The sequence below is a fragment of the Sus scrofa genome, chromosome 6 (genome assembly GCF_054392235.1).
Source record: "Sus scrofa isolate SSC_HxYL_T2T_F1_AM1 chromosome 6, Sscrofa_HxYL_maternal_Yorkshire_Landrace_v2.0, whole genome shotgun sequence".
In the NCBI taxonomy this organism is placed as follows: domain Eukaryota; kingdom Metazoa; phylum Chordata; class Mammalia; order Artiodactyla; family Suidae; genus Sus; species Sus scrofa.
The window spans coordinates 98,304,895-98,318,769 of NC_139388.1; the positions used below are offsets into that span (position 1 = coordinate 98,304,895).

General features: G+C 45.2%; 1 protein-coding gene across 8 annotated transcripts in view; it reads right to left on the reverse strand.

Moving 5' to 3' along the window:
• Window positions 1-13,875, reverse strand: part of MTF1 (metal regulatory transcription factor 1) — a 49,399-nt gene that overhangs the window by 9,971 nt on the left and 25,553 nt on the right. For 2 of the 8 annotated variants that reach the window (XM_021093301.2, NM_001243544.1), the window contains 4 exon segments: window positions 13,507-13,643; window positions 8,199-8,276; window positions 3,572-3,668; window positions 2,285-2,868 (listed from right to left, as the gene is read on the reverse strand). In XM_021093301.2, the coding sequence (XP_020948960.2) occupies window positions 2,285-2,868; window positions 3,572-3,668; window positions 8,199-8,276; window positions 13,507-13,643 (896 nt within the window). 8 annotated transcript variants of the gene reach the window in all.

Below are 13,875 nucleotides of genomic sequence, written 5' to 3' on the forward strand. Positions count from 1 at the left end.
CTGAGATTTTTAGGGTTGTGAAGCTATTCTAGATACTGTAATGTCAGATAGAGATATCATGCATTCATCAAAACCATACTACAACAAGAGTGAACCCTAAGGTCAGCTATGAACTTTAAGTTAATAACAAGGTATCAATATTAATTCACCAACTGTAACAAATGTACATTAATGCAAGACATGGGGAAGTGAGGGAGTGGGGGGGAGCAGGAAGTGTATGGAAATTCTCTGTACTATCTGTTCAACAAAACCTAAAAAAAATTCTCTCAAAATAACGTATCTATGACCACTATGGAAATCAGTGTGGAGGTTCCCCAGAAAACTAAATATAGAACTACCATATGATCCAGCAATTCCTCTCTTGGGCCTATATCTGGACAAAACTTTCATTCAAAAAGATACATGCACCTCTATGTTACTGCAGCACTATTCACAATAGCCAAGACATGGAAACAACTTAAATGTCCATTGACAGATGACTGGATTAAGAAGATGTGGTACACATACACAATGGACTACCAATCAGCCATACAAAAAAATGAAATAATGCCATTTGCAGCAACATGGATGGAACTAGAGACTCTCATACTAAGTGAAGAAGTCAGAAAGAGAAAGACAAATACCATACGATATCACTTATATGTGGAATTTAAAACACTGCACAAATGAACCTATCTACAGAACAGAAACAAACTCATGGACATAGAGAATTGACTTGTGGTTGCTGAGGGGAAGGGGGGTGGTGGGAGGGACTGGGAGTTTGGGGTTAGTAGATGTAAACGCTTGCATTTGGAGTAGAGAAGCAATGAGGTCCTGCTGTATAGCACAGGAAACTATAGCCAATTAGTTGTGATGGAACATGATGGAAGATAATATAAGAATGTGTATATATATATATATATATATGTAACTGAGTGACTTTGCTGTGGAGCAGAAACTGGCAGAACACTGTAAATCAACTATAATTAAAAAATAAAAATAAATAAATAAGGTACCTAAGGTAATAGATCCTCAATTTTAAAGAAGTGCTTAGTTAGCATAGTAAGCCCATACACATAGTAAAGGGCTCGATAAATCACAGCTATTATTTTTTATTAACATTATTATTATTATTTGAAACTTCACCTACTCACCAGTAATGTTAACTTTCTTTTAGGCATTTTAGCCTCTTTAACAAGAATATAAATTTTGTGGGGTTTTTTTATCTTTTGTCTTTTTGCCATTTCTTGGGCTGCTCTCGCGGCGTATGGAGGTTCCCAGGCTAGGGGTCGAATCGGAGCTGTAGCCTACGCCAGAGCCACAGCAACGCGGGACCCGAGCCTCGTCTGCAACTTACACCACAGCTCACGGCAACGCCGGATCGTTAACCCACTGAGCAAGGGCAGAGACCGAACCCGCAACCTCATGGTTCCTAGTCGGATTCGTTAACCACTGCGCCACGACGGGAACTCCTATCTTTTGTCTTTTTATGACCACACCCACAGCATATGGAGGTTCCCAGGCTAGAGGTCCAATCGGAGCTATGGCCGCCGGCCTATACCACAGCCACAGCAAAGCCAGGTCCGAGCTGCATCTGTGACCTATACCACAGCTTGCAGCAACGCTGTATCCTTAATCCACTGAGCGAGGCCAGGGATCGAACCCGCATGCTCATGGATACTAGTCAGTTTCATTAACCACTGAGCCACGATGGGAACTCCTAGAATGCAAGTTTTTATGAAAAAGAGATTGTGTTTTTTTTTTCACTTTTCCACACCCCCAAGAGCATCCTGTGTGGTGTGTGGTATACAGCAGGCCTTCAAAATGTATTCAAGTGAACGACCAAGTCATTTCCTTTGTCACCAAGACCACATGCTTTGGGAGAAAATGGCTGTGGGAGCACAGATGAGTTCCCTGACTTGGCCACTGCTGCCTACTCGCATCTGAGGGGGTCACTTCAGGCCCTCGACTCAGTCTGGACTCTGACTTGGAGAAGAACCCACTGTCCTGAAATGTTCTCAGGCCTGGGATTTGGCGAGTGCTTTCCTGTCCTAGCGGACGGGATCAGCCCGCAGCTGGAATATCTAGGTAAACTTGAAGGCTGTTTCTCTGCCCTGCTGTAGGTACTGAGCGTGGCATTCCCTGGGCTTACACTACTTGGTTATGGGGAAATGACTAAGTGTTAGAACGATGTATTTCAAGGTGGGTACGACAGGCATTTTCCTCTTTGAAGTAAAAGCCTCTGAACATGTCACCCACGTAAATACCCTTCACCACACTGGATCCGTTTACACATGATACTTACAATTTGTTCTTGGGTTTGTGGTGAGCTGGTGGCACCATTTAATATCCACTGTAAGTTCTGTTCTCCCATGACTAGGCTGGGCTGCAGGATAGCCGTGCTGGGAGTCGGGGTGATGGTGATAGTGGGATTACTAGTTAGGACAGAGTTAGCATCCAGGGGCAGAGTCTGGACCATGGCCGGCAGGGGCTCAGTAGTACTTTGTGGTTGGGGCGGTGCTGCCATGGCTGATGCCAGAGCCCCAGCAACAACAGAAAGTCCTGGTACAGAGAGTCCAGGCTGCGGTGCCTGGGGGTGCGGAAGAAACTCTTGATGATTAGCAGCAAACTGTGTGCTGTGGGGAACAGGCACTTCTGGAGGTTGTAAGAGAGCAGGGGGGTTGCCAAATGCAGCTTGCTGGGAACCGGTTCCTAGGGAGGGAGCAGGCAGAGGAGCAGACGGTGCTGAGGCTGGCAGTAGAGGCTGGGGTGGCTCGGAGAGGCCAGGCTGCAGTACAAGTGGAAGAGATAGAGATGCTGAATGTCTTGAGGATGGCGGCACGTCACTGACTGACTCTGCATCACCATTAAAACTTTCAATCAAGGCAGCTGGCAAGAAAAAGAAACAGAAATATATACACAGTCCAAGCTTTAAATGAGCCACAAAAATACAGTCGTCACGGGCTACACTAAAGACAGGTGAAGTCTGCTAGAGCCAATTCCTCCACTGCAGGCTGGCTCTCTGCTTTTCATTTAAAATGACACTTCTGGTCAAAGCACCAGGCTTCACAACCAACCTCACTTTTTAAACATGAAGACCTAGTATGGGTCTAACCATAAAAAGCAATGTCCTCTGGCTTTTCTGGAAAAGAGATCAGACATCCTGTTTTGGGGCATATGACCAGTGAATACACTTTCTGACGCCCGTGAAGCTTCAGGGACAGATTTTCATTCAAACACAGTTTGATCTACTCATCTGAAGTTTGGTTTGTGGATCCTACCCACTCATGAATGGGGTTCACAGCAGAAGAAGGCGCTCACAACGCCTCTCCTTTTTCTAAGCTAACAAGAGTTTTTGGAAAAAGGGACCCTCTTCTTCTCAGGGTCTAGGGAAAGTTGATCCTCAAGTAAACCCTTGATGAGGGAAATAGGAAAAAAGAAGATGGAATTGAGAGGAAGAGCCCATCCTGAAGAACACTTCATTCAAAGGAACTGAAGTATTTCGCCATGCTTGTCATCTCGCATGTCAGCAAGTGTGAGTTCCCTTCCTCGGAGCTGAGATTTGAGCAGGAAGAGAGTCTGAATAACAAACCTGTCTGTTGAGGATCTTCCTGAATCGCTGTATCTTCTGGCTTCTGGAACATGGGTCCGAAAAGGATTGTTGGTGAAAGGGTGCTGAGATTCTGACCCTGTGTCAGAGACAGAGACAGAGATGTGAGCCTCGCCATCTGAAAGTCAGTCTTCACCATGAGAGAAACAGAGTGGCAGAGCCAGGAGGATCTTTGGATATGCTTCTTGTTTCTAACTTCTCCTTTCTCAAGGTGACATTTACTCCCCCAAGCCTCAGACACTGAAGATTTGGGTCCTCAAATACCCTAAAGCAGGAGCAGCAAACTGACTTGCTGGCTGAATGGCCGTTTGTACACAACGTTGTCCTGGAACAGGGGCTCCCGCTCATTTCTGGACTGTCCATGCTGCTTTCACACTACAACGGCAGCGTTGAGGAGCTGTGACAGAGAAGATATAGGCCACAAAGCTGAAAATATCTATCCTGCCCTGTACAAAGAAGTTTGCTGATTGATCCCTGTTCCAAAAGACCAAATTCTACATGAAAATGGGGTTGTATAACATCTACCACTTGGAACTCGCTTTCCTCGTATAATAATAACAATAAACTGTAGGAGTTCCCATCGTGGCTCAGTGGTTAACAAATCCGACTAGGAACCATGAGGTTGCAGGTACGTTCCCTGGCCTTGCTCAGTGGGTTGACGATCCGGTGTTGCCGTGAGCTGTGGTGTAGACTGCAGACGCGGTTCGGATCCCGCGTTGCTGCAGCTCTGGCGTAGGCCGGTGGCTACAGCTCCGATTCGACCCCTAGCCTGGGAACCTCCCATATGCCACGGGAGCGGCCCTAGAAAAGGCAAAAAGACAAACAAAAACAAAAACAAAACAAAAAAACACCTAGTCCTCAGAAGGCTTGACTCCTGATAGGCAGTAAATAAAATGACCACCTCCAGGCTTCTCTTTTGTTAAGGGGAAAAACAGCCATTCTCTTCTCTGCAGTCCACTTCCATGTCTCATTTTGCAGGGCAAGAGTGACAAAGGCCACCACCTCCAGGAACCCAGGGAGTAACAGAAATAAGTGAAGCCCTGGCAGGAGAGGCTGTGGCAGATGGGAGAGCCTGCACCTTCGTCTACAGGCTTCAGCTGACGGCAGCCACTGGGCCATACACACTGGGGGTTACCAGAGCTCAAGAAAGGTCTGAAATACGGATTTTGATGTCAAATCTACTGACTTATAATTAAAAGCAAGTAACTGAAAATTATTTATTTATTTAGTGTTTTTAGGGCTGCACCTGTGGCATGTGGAAGTCCCAGGCTAGGGGTCGAATCAGAGCTATAGCCACCAGCCCACGCCACAGCCACGGCAACTTGGGACCCAAGCCATGTGTGCAACCTACATCACAGCTCAGGGCAGCACAGGATCCTTAGTCCACTGAGTGGAGCCAAGGATCGCACCTGCGTCCTCATGGATCCTAGTTGGGCTCATTACCACAATGGGAACTCCCCAAAAAGCATCATAGAGATCGCACAAAACCTACCTTCAGGCTAGACTTTGACCTGGTGCCAACTTGTGCTTTAAGGGCATTCTGCAACAACTTTGCTCCTGGGAGGGAGAAGGATCACTCTGGGCCAGGCGGAAGCACAGTGAGGGGAGCCATCCACCAATTTGGAGGGCCTTAGCTGGAACTGCCAACTTGAGCCAAGGGGGCCAATCATTCTAGCATGATTCCACAAGTGGCAGAATGAGAGGGGAAGTCCAGGGAAGCTGAGGGCTAGTGTGACAGAAGCTGCAGGCAGAAATCTATGTGAGGCCTCCAGTTTCCAGTCCAGAGGGAGTTAAGAATCAAAGGCCAAGACAAAGCCTTCAAACTTTTCATCTGACACAAAGTAAGAAATATACATTATATATGTATATATATAATGTATATTTTTGAGGGGTTTTTTTTGTTTGTTTTGTTTTGTTTTGCTTTTTAGGGCCACACCTTCGGCCCTTCGGCATATGAAGATTACCCAGGTGAGGGGTCTAATCAAAGCCACAGCTGCTGGCCTACATCACAGCCATAGCAACACTGGATCTGAGCCGTGTCTGCAACCTACACCATAGCTCATGGCAACACCGGATTCTTAACCTACTGATCAAGGCCAGGAATCGAACCCAAAACCTGATGATTTCTAGTCAGATTCATTTCCACTGCACCATGACGGGAACTCCTATTTGTTTTTTTTTTTAATTAAAAAGAATTTTTTGGCTGCACAAGTGGCATGCAGAAGTTCCCAAAGTCAGGAGTAGACCTGAGCTACAGCAATGACAATGCCAAATTCCTAACCGCTAGGCCACCAGGGAACTCCTATAGAAATTTCTTTTAGTGCAAGTTAGGTATGAAATGTGACTATGCGAAACAATCACATGAGGTGCTTCTTTACTGTATTTCTTTCTTCTTCAGACTGATTAATTTCTATTGATGTATCTTCAGTTTAACTGATCTTTTCTTGTCATTTCCAATCTGCTGTTAAGTCCATCAGGTGAATTTAAAATTTCAATATATTTTCAGTTCCAGAATATCTATTTGGTACATTTTTTATGGTTTCTATTGCTCTGCTGAGATTTCCTATTTATTTAATCATTACAAGCATATTCCTTATGTGCTTGAGCATTTAAGAGTTACTTAAAAATCTTTGTCTGCTAACTCTAATATCTGGCTCAGTTTGGGGATGGTCTCCATAGATTATAGATTACCTTTTTTCCGAAGCAGAGGTATTGTTTTCCTGTGTCTTTTTTTTTTTTTTTTTTTGGTGGCTGGGGGCATGCCCATGACATGTGCAACTTCCTGGGCCAGGGATCAAACCTGTGCCACAGCAGTGACCTGAGCCACAGCACTGACAACACCAGATCCTTAACCTGCTGAGCCAGCAGGGAACTCCGTTTGTCTTCTTATTTTTACTAATTCTGGATAACCCTGGACATTGCAAATGATATGTCCTAGAGACTCAGGATTCTGCTACACTTTTTGAAAGAGTATTTGGTTGTCTTAACATAACATTCTAGTGACCTGGCTGTGTTTCAACTCCAAGTTCTGTCTTCCCTGCAGTGACTGGCAGGTGTGATCTTTGTCTAGCCCTTTAGCCTCAGCTGGCCTGCTTAGGGTCTGCCCCACACAATCACAGTTCAGGGGTCAACCAGAGATTTGGACAGAGCTTACTCACAAAACTTGGGGTTCTCCCTTTGTGGCTCGCTCCTTTCCAGGTCTTCCCCTGACTTTCCAGGTGCTGTGTCAGCCTTGAACTCTGTCCTTTGGTGAGTCAAGTTAGTAAAGACTGAGTTTTTCCTGAGTCTCAGCTATGCTGTTTGGTATCAACTGGGGGCTGAGATGGATAAGTCATAGAGCCTAAGAACCCATCCAGTACCTCTGGCATTTTCCAGTGGCCCCTTTTTCCAAGTGTTACCTCTACCTGTTTGGGTCGCTCTCTGGTGCTTTCAGGTAGTTGTTTTTATATTTTGCCCAGCATATACACTTGTTTTCTGCAGGATGACAGGTTTGATAAGGGCAATTCTATCACTACCAGAAGAACCCAGGCCTTGGTGTGCTAATATAAAAATACAGTGTTAGGGTTCTCTTGGGGTGCATCAGGTTAAGGATCCAGAGTTGTCACTGCAGCAGTCTAGATTCAGTCTCTGGCCTGGGAACTTCTACATGCCGCAGGCGCAGCCAAAAAAAAAAAAAAAATGCAGTGTCAGGTGCCCCTCCCAGAGGATACTGACTCAGAGAGCTTGGGTGAGGCCCAAGACCTACATTGTAGAAAAGCTGCCCATGACGCCACTGTTCACACTCTGAGAAACACTTTTTCACAGCATTCTTGAGTCATTCATTCTCTGTTCAAATACACTGATTCCTCCTTACCTATTATGCATATACCCACTGAAAATCTAACGTAGCAGTATTTATTTAGATGAGAAAAACAAGAAAAAAAAATGCATACTTAACAACCAGTGACACAGTAAAGCTCACAGACACTTTTGAAGGAGCAGAAGCTCAGGACTAATGCCATGGCTTATAAAACACATCATGGAGCCATGGGAATGGCAGGGAAATTCCAAACACAGGAAACCAAAAGACACTGGGGTTGTCCCCCAGGAGAGGGCATGAAGAGGAGGTCCCCGTCAGAACCCCAGGGTGGTGGAGCTCCAAGAGAGGAGACAAGCACCTCGGGTCAGACTGGCAGGGCTTTAGAAAAGTCTGGAAACCAGAATCCTGGCTCCTCCTTAGTGGACTAAAATTAGTGGACTCATTTTAAGCTCCTCAAGGACAGACCACACTACCTTTTCACCACTACAAGCTCAGCACCGGCGCTCTGCCTGATGGTGGTGGCATTAAATAAATATTTGCTAAATGAATAAAGAAAGACATTTTCTGGGGCAAGAGGTTATCCAGCAAGTGATCTGGGTCAAAAGGCGCTAGGCGTCAGAAAGAGCAACGTCTCCTAGGAGAGCAATTATCAGGAAACAAAACCAAAACCAAAAAAACCACTAAATAGTTAGCAACTGAACACAACTAAATCTGAAAGACTTCAAGGACCGGCCTCCCTCGACTTTCCCACCAAAGGGAGGTCTCAGTTCTTGCACTTATTTTAATGGCACCCGTGACAGGCACACTTACTGTATTGGAATTTTCTTGAAATTCAGAATCTGTAGACAGAAGGCTTAAATTCCTCAGACAAAGTGAGTGATTTGTATCCTGTAAAAGAAAACACATTCTAATTGAGTAACCAAAAAAGCAGGATTATTAGAGTAGCTTTTCATGTAATAAAACACTTGACTACAGTGTCCCCAAGGTCTCAAATGTCTAGATGTCTTATGTAGAGAGGTAAAAACCATTCAAAGCAAGGGCCATGTGAATTATTTCAATTTTTAAAATCCTGATATTCTTAAGAAGAATCTCTTATATTTCTTTTTTTTTTTAGGGCCACTCCCACGGCACATGGAGGTTCCCAGGCTAGGGGTCTAATCAGAGCCATAGCCACCAGCCTATGCCAGAGCCACAGCAACTCGGGATCCGAGCTGTGTCTGCAACCTACACCACAGCTCACGGCAACGCCAGATCCTTAACCCACTGAGCAAAGCCAGGGATGGAACCCACAACCTCATGGTTCCTAGTCGGATTCGTTAACAGACTGAGTCACAACGGGAACTCCAAGAATCTCTTCTATTTCTTAAAGATGGTTAATAGAGTTTAAGAATTACCTCACGACTCAGGCTCCAGAATAACAAAAGCTATAATAATAGGAAATCAACAATATTTGTATAATTGGTCTTACTGATAAAACAATTGCACATACCTCATTTACTGTTCTTAATATAAACCTCTTTGTTTTTACACTCCCATTTTATTTATTGATAGATTGATTTTGCATTTTAGGGCTGCACCCGTGGCCCATGAAAGCCCCCAGGCTATGGATCAAATCAGAGCTGTAGCTGCTGGCCTACACCACAGCCACAGCAACGAGGGATCTGAGCCTCTTTTGTGACCTACACCATAACTCACAGTAATGCTGGCTCCTTAACCCACTGAGAGAAGACAGGGACTGAACCTGCATCCTCATGGATGCTAGTCAGATTTGTTTCCGCTGAGCCACAACAGGAACTCCAACATTCCCACTTTAAACCTGAGAAAATGAATGATCAGACTCGCAGTGACCTGTCCGAAATCACACTGCTAATGCGCATATCACAAAACCCAGTGCTTCGGACGGCACGTGCATCTTCCTTCCATTATATCATTGTGTCCCCACGGGCATCTCAGGATCCTTACTCAGAGCGGGACTGAGCAGCTACTATTCCCACACGACTGCCTGGGCTAACTCGGAACTCTGGATTCCTGGAATGCCAGTGCAATTCACCTGGTTTATGTGGGGCCCTGCTTTCCCTCATGGATCAGAAGTTCCCAGCCATGCACACACTCAACACATACTCACTGAGCGTCTACTAAGTATCAGCCACTGTCCCAGGCCCAGGGATACAATAATAGGCAAAACAAAGTCCCTGCCACCAGAGAGCTTAAATTCTAGTGTTGGGAGGGCAGGGGAGGCACCAAAAAACTAAATATACAAGATGATGATAAGGGCTACAGAGGGTGAGGGGAGTAGGGAACGCCAGGGGAAGACAGCCCTTTTATTAGATTAGGGAAGGCCTCTTAGATAAGGAGGCATCCGAGCAGACACTGAAGGAAAGAGGGCATGGGCCTTGCACATATGTGAGGGGTGTTCTGAGCAAAGGCTACAGCAAGTACAAAGGCCCAGAGGCCAAAGTGGGCTTCCCTTATTCAAGGAACCACAAGGTGGGCGGCATGGCTACAGTGAGAGGAAGTACGGAGTTCCTGCTATGGCAAAATGGGATCGGCAGTGCTTTGGGAGCACTGGGACTCGGGTTCAACCCCAGCCTGGCTCAGTGGGTTAAGGATCTGGCATTGCTGCAGGTGCAGCTGTGGCTTAGGTTGCAAATGTGGCTGGGTTCTAATCCTTGGCCCGGGAACTCCATATAAGCGGGGCAGCCAAAAAAGGGAAGGAAATAAAAAAGTAGAGAAAGTAATGTAAATGAGGTCAGAGCAGTAACCAGGCCAGAGTGTCAGGGCCTTCTGGACCCTATAACGATACTCTAAGTGCTACAAGAAGCTACTGAAAGGTTATGAGCACAGGACAGACTGCTCATGATTTGCCTTTTGGTTTAGAAAGATCATGGTGGAGTAGGAATGGAGAGAAGAGCAGGAAAAGTGCTAAGAAAAACTTTTAGCAGGTTACTGCAATAATCCAGGCAAAAAATGACAGTGGCTTGAATGAAGTAATCACATCAGATTCTAGAAACATTCTCAGAGTTCCCGTCTTGGCGCAGCAGAACTGAATCCGACTAGGAACTATGAGGTTGCGGGTTTGATCCCTGGCCTTGCTCAGTGGGTTAAGGATCTGGCATTACCTTGAGCTGTGGTGTGGGTCGCAGACGCAGCTGGGATCTGGCATTGCTGTGGCTATGGTGTAGGCCAGCAGCAACAGCATGGATTAGACCCCTAGCCTAGGAACCTCCATGTGCCTCGGGTGTGGCCCTCAAAAGACAAAAGACAAGTAAATAAATGAATAATTTAAAAAATGGATACATTCTCAAAGTAGAGCTGGTAGACTTTGCTGGTGGGTGTGGGGTATGAGGAACAAAAAGAGGACTCAAGAACGTCTCCAAGATTTTGTGCCACTAGAGAAATAGAAATGCCTAAAAAAAAAAAAAGAAAAATAGAAATGCCTAAGGTCTTAATAAGTGCTCTAGGGTCTAGGTGGTTCCTACAATCGGCAAAAAAAAAAAAAAAAAAAAAAAAAGAAAGAAAGAAAGAAAGAAAGAAAGAAAAGAAAAACAGAGGTGCCATCTACTGACATGGGGAAGACTGGGAGAGGAGTGTGTCAAGATTGGGAAAAGTAGGGAGTTCCCGTCGTGGCACAGTGGTTGGCGAATCCGACTGGGAACCATGAGGTTGCGGGTTTGGTCCCTGCCCTTGCTCAGTGGGTTAACGATCCGGCATTGCCGTGAGCTGTGGTGTAGGTTGCAGACGCGGCTCGGATCCCGCGTTGCTGTGGCTCCGGCGTAGGCCGGCGGCTACAGCTCCGATTCGACCCCTAGCCTGGGAACCTCCATATGCCGAGGGAGCGGCCCAAAGAAATAGCAAAAAGACAAAAAAAAAAAAAAAGATTGGGAAAAGTAGATGACAGCTGGGTGCGGATGTCAATTGGAGAGCCGAACACATGTTTCAAGTTCAGGAAGAAATTCAGGCTAGAAATATCAATTCAGGACTCAAAAGCAATCCTGACAGCACTGAAAGCCTGAGACTAGAGGAGAACCCCTCCCCTGGGAGTGAAGAGCAATCCAGAGAAGGTGAGGTTTGGGCACCGTGCACTGTTGCACTCCAGTGTGCAGAGGCTGTGGGCAAGAAACTGCCCTTGTATTGTTATAAAAACAAGAAAACTGATCATGACTTCATAAACGCAGCTTAACAAAGACTCTCAAATCTTAATATTTTTATCTGATATTACAGATAAAGAGACAGAGGCACAAAGAAGCCATTTACCTAAGGTCTTATGAGCAATGAAGGCGCTTGGATGTGAACTTAAAGAGTGTGAACTCATACTCTTCACAACCAGTGCTGCTTTGCCTCTTACAGTACAGGGGTCGGGAGCCAGGCTCTGGAATGAGAGTGCCTGCCTAAAGGAGACTAATTACAAGTTTAGGATACTTAGACGAGTTATTTAATTTCTCCTTGCCTCAAGTTTCTTCATTAGTAATATGGGAATAATAACAGGACTGACCCCTTGTGAGCGAGATAATTCATAGAAAAGCACTTAGTACAGTATTTGGCACATAGTAAACATTTAATTACAAGTTTAGTATACTTAGGCGAGTTATTTAATTTCTCCTTGCCTCAAGTTTCTTCATTAGTAATATGGGAATAATAACAGGACTGACCTCTTACGAGTGAGAGAATTCACAGAAAAGCACTTAGTACAGTATTTGGCACATAGTAAACATGCAGTAAATATTAGTTATTATTACTAATAAAAACTCAGTGGGAGAGTCCTTTTAAAGGGATCACTTCGCTGTTTAAAAATTAGAAACCACAGAATTATAAACTATGTTCTCATCATGGTTCAGTGGTTAACAAACCCGACTAGCATCCCTAAGGATGCGGGTTCAACCCCCGGCCTTGCTCAGTGGGTTAACCATCTAGCGTTGCCATGAGCTGTGATGGAGGTTGCAGAGGCGGCTCAGATCTGGTGTTGCTGTGGCTGTGGTGTAGGCTGGCGGCTATAACTCCAATTTGACCCCTAGCCTGGGATCCTCCATATGCCGTGGGTGCGGCCCTAAAAAAGACCAAAAAAAAAAAAAAAAAAACAAAACCCCAAAACTGTATACTTTTAGAATCTCGTTATTCAAAAGGGTGGTGTGTGGGGGGGGTTAACATGCTTCAGTTCCTTTATCTATGAAATAGTAAAGTAATAACAATTCTACCTTCCAGGTTTAAAAGACATAAGGTAAGTGCCTGATACCATATCAGAAGTAATAACAGTATACTTATCCCAGAATCTCTCTGGAAAGAAGCTGTGGAAGAAAGGGGAATATGGCAGAAGGGCTTGGTAATTAAAGAACAGACAGAAGTTCCCAATGCGGCGCAGTGGAAATGACTCTGACTAGGAACAATGAGGTTGTGGGTTTGATCCCTGGCCTTGCCAGTGTTGCCGTGAGCTGTGTGTAAGTTGCAGATGCGGCTCGGATCTGGCGTGGCTGTGTCTGTGGCTATGGTTGTGGAGTAGGCCCGCAGCTGTAGCTCCAATTCGACCCCTAGTCTTGGAACCTCCATATGCCATGTGTGTGGCCCTAAAAAACAAACAAAAAAAAAGAACAGACAAAACTGCCTATAACTCTGCAGAGGCTTCCTCTGTGGTTCAGGGCCTTAAGGCAGGGCTCTCAAACCTTTGGACTGCAGATAATTCAAAAGGGCAAGGGACCCCACTCCCCCCAACTCTGTCTGGTTCTCCAATGATGGATTAAAGGATGTTTGATGCAAATCATTTAATTCGTGTCTCAAACTCAGATGTAGACCTACCATCTTATAGACACGAATGGGAAAGTAACACCATTTGAGAGCACCTGGCTGACCCTTTGGAAACCGTTCTGGGACCTCTGATTTCAAGACACCTCCTCCACCATACCTGATGGAAGGGAGGCAGAGACGAATCAGAGGCTGAAGCACAGGCAGCCTGGTGAAATTTCTGGCTTCCGCCACCCCATCACAAAGACACAGCTCTAGACACTGATTTCTTTCCTTTCACTAACAGATTTCGAGAGAAGGCATTTTCACCTTTCATTCTGATATACAACCAACCATTGCTGTTTTGTTGTGCCCAGATCAAAACGAGAGACAAAACACCGCACACCTCTGATCCATTGTGATTCAGAAGCGCGCTGTATGAGTGTCCTTTGTTATCGTGACCTTTCATGTGACTTTTGAGACTGTACTGGGTGCTGAATGTTTTCTCACAGCCATTACTGGGGCAGAAAAAAGGTCTTTCACCTGCAAGAAAGACAAGCAGTGTTAATTTTACCATGAAATTATTTCACTGGATTAATACATCTACTTTCCCCCAATAGAGGGAAGTATACATTCTTATGAGTGTTCACTAATAAGGTGGATAAATTACATGTTAACCATCTTAGTCCTACAATTTGATGAAGAGCAAAGCACTGAGAATGGCCTGCTCCTGGGAAGTTTAAAGAGATTACTTCTTTTCCCTCAGATTCTTTTT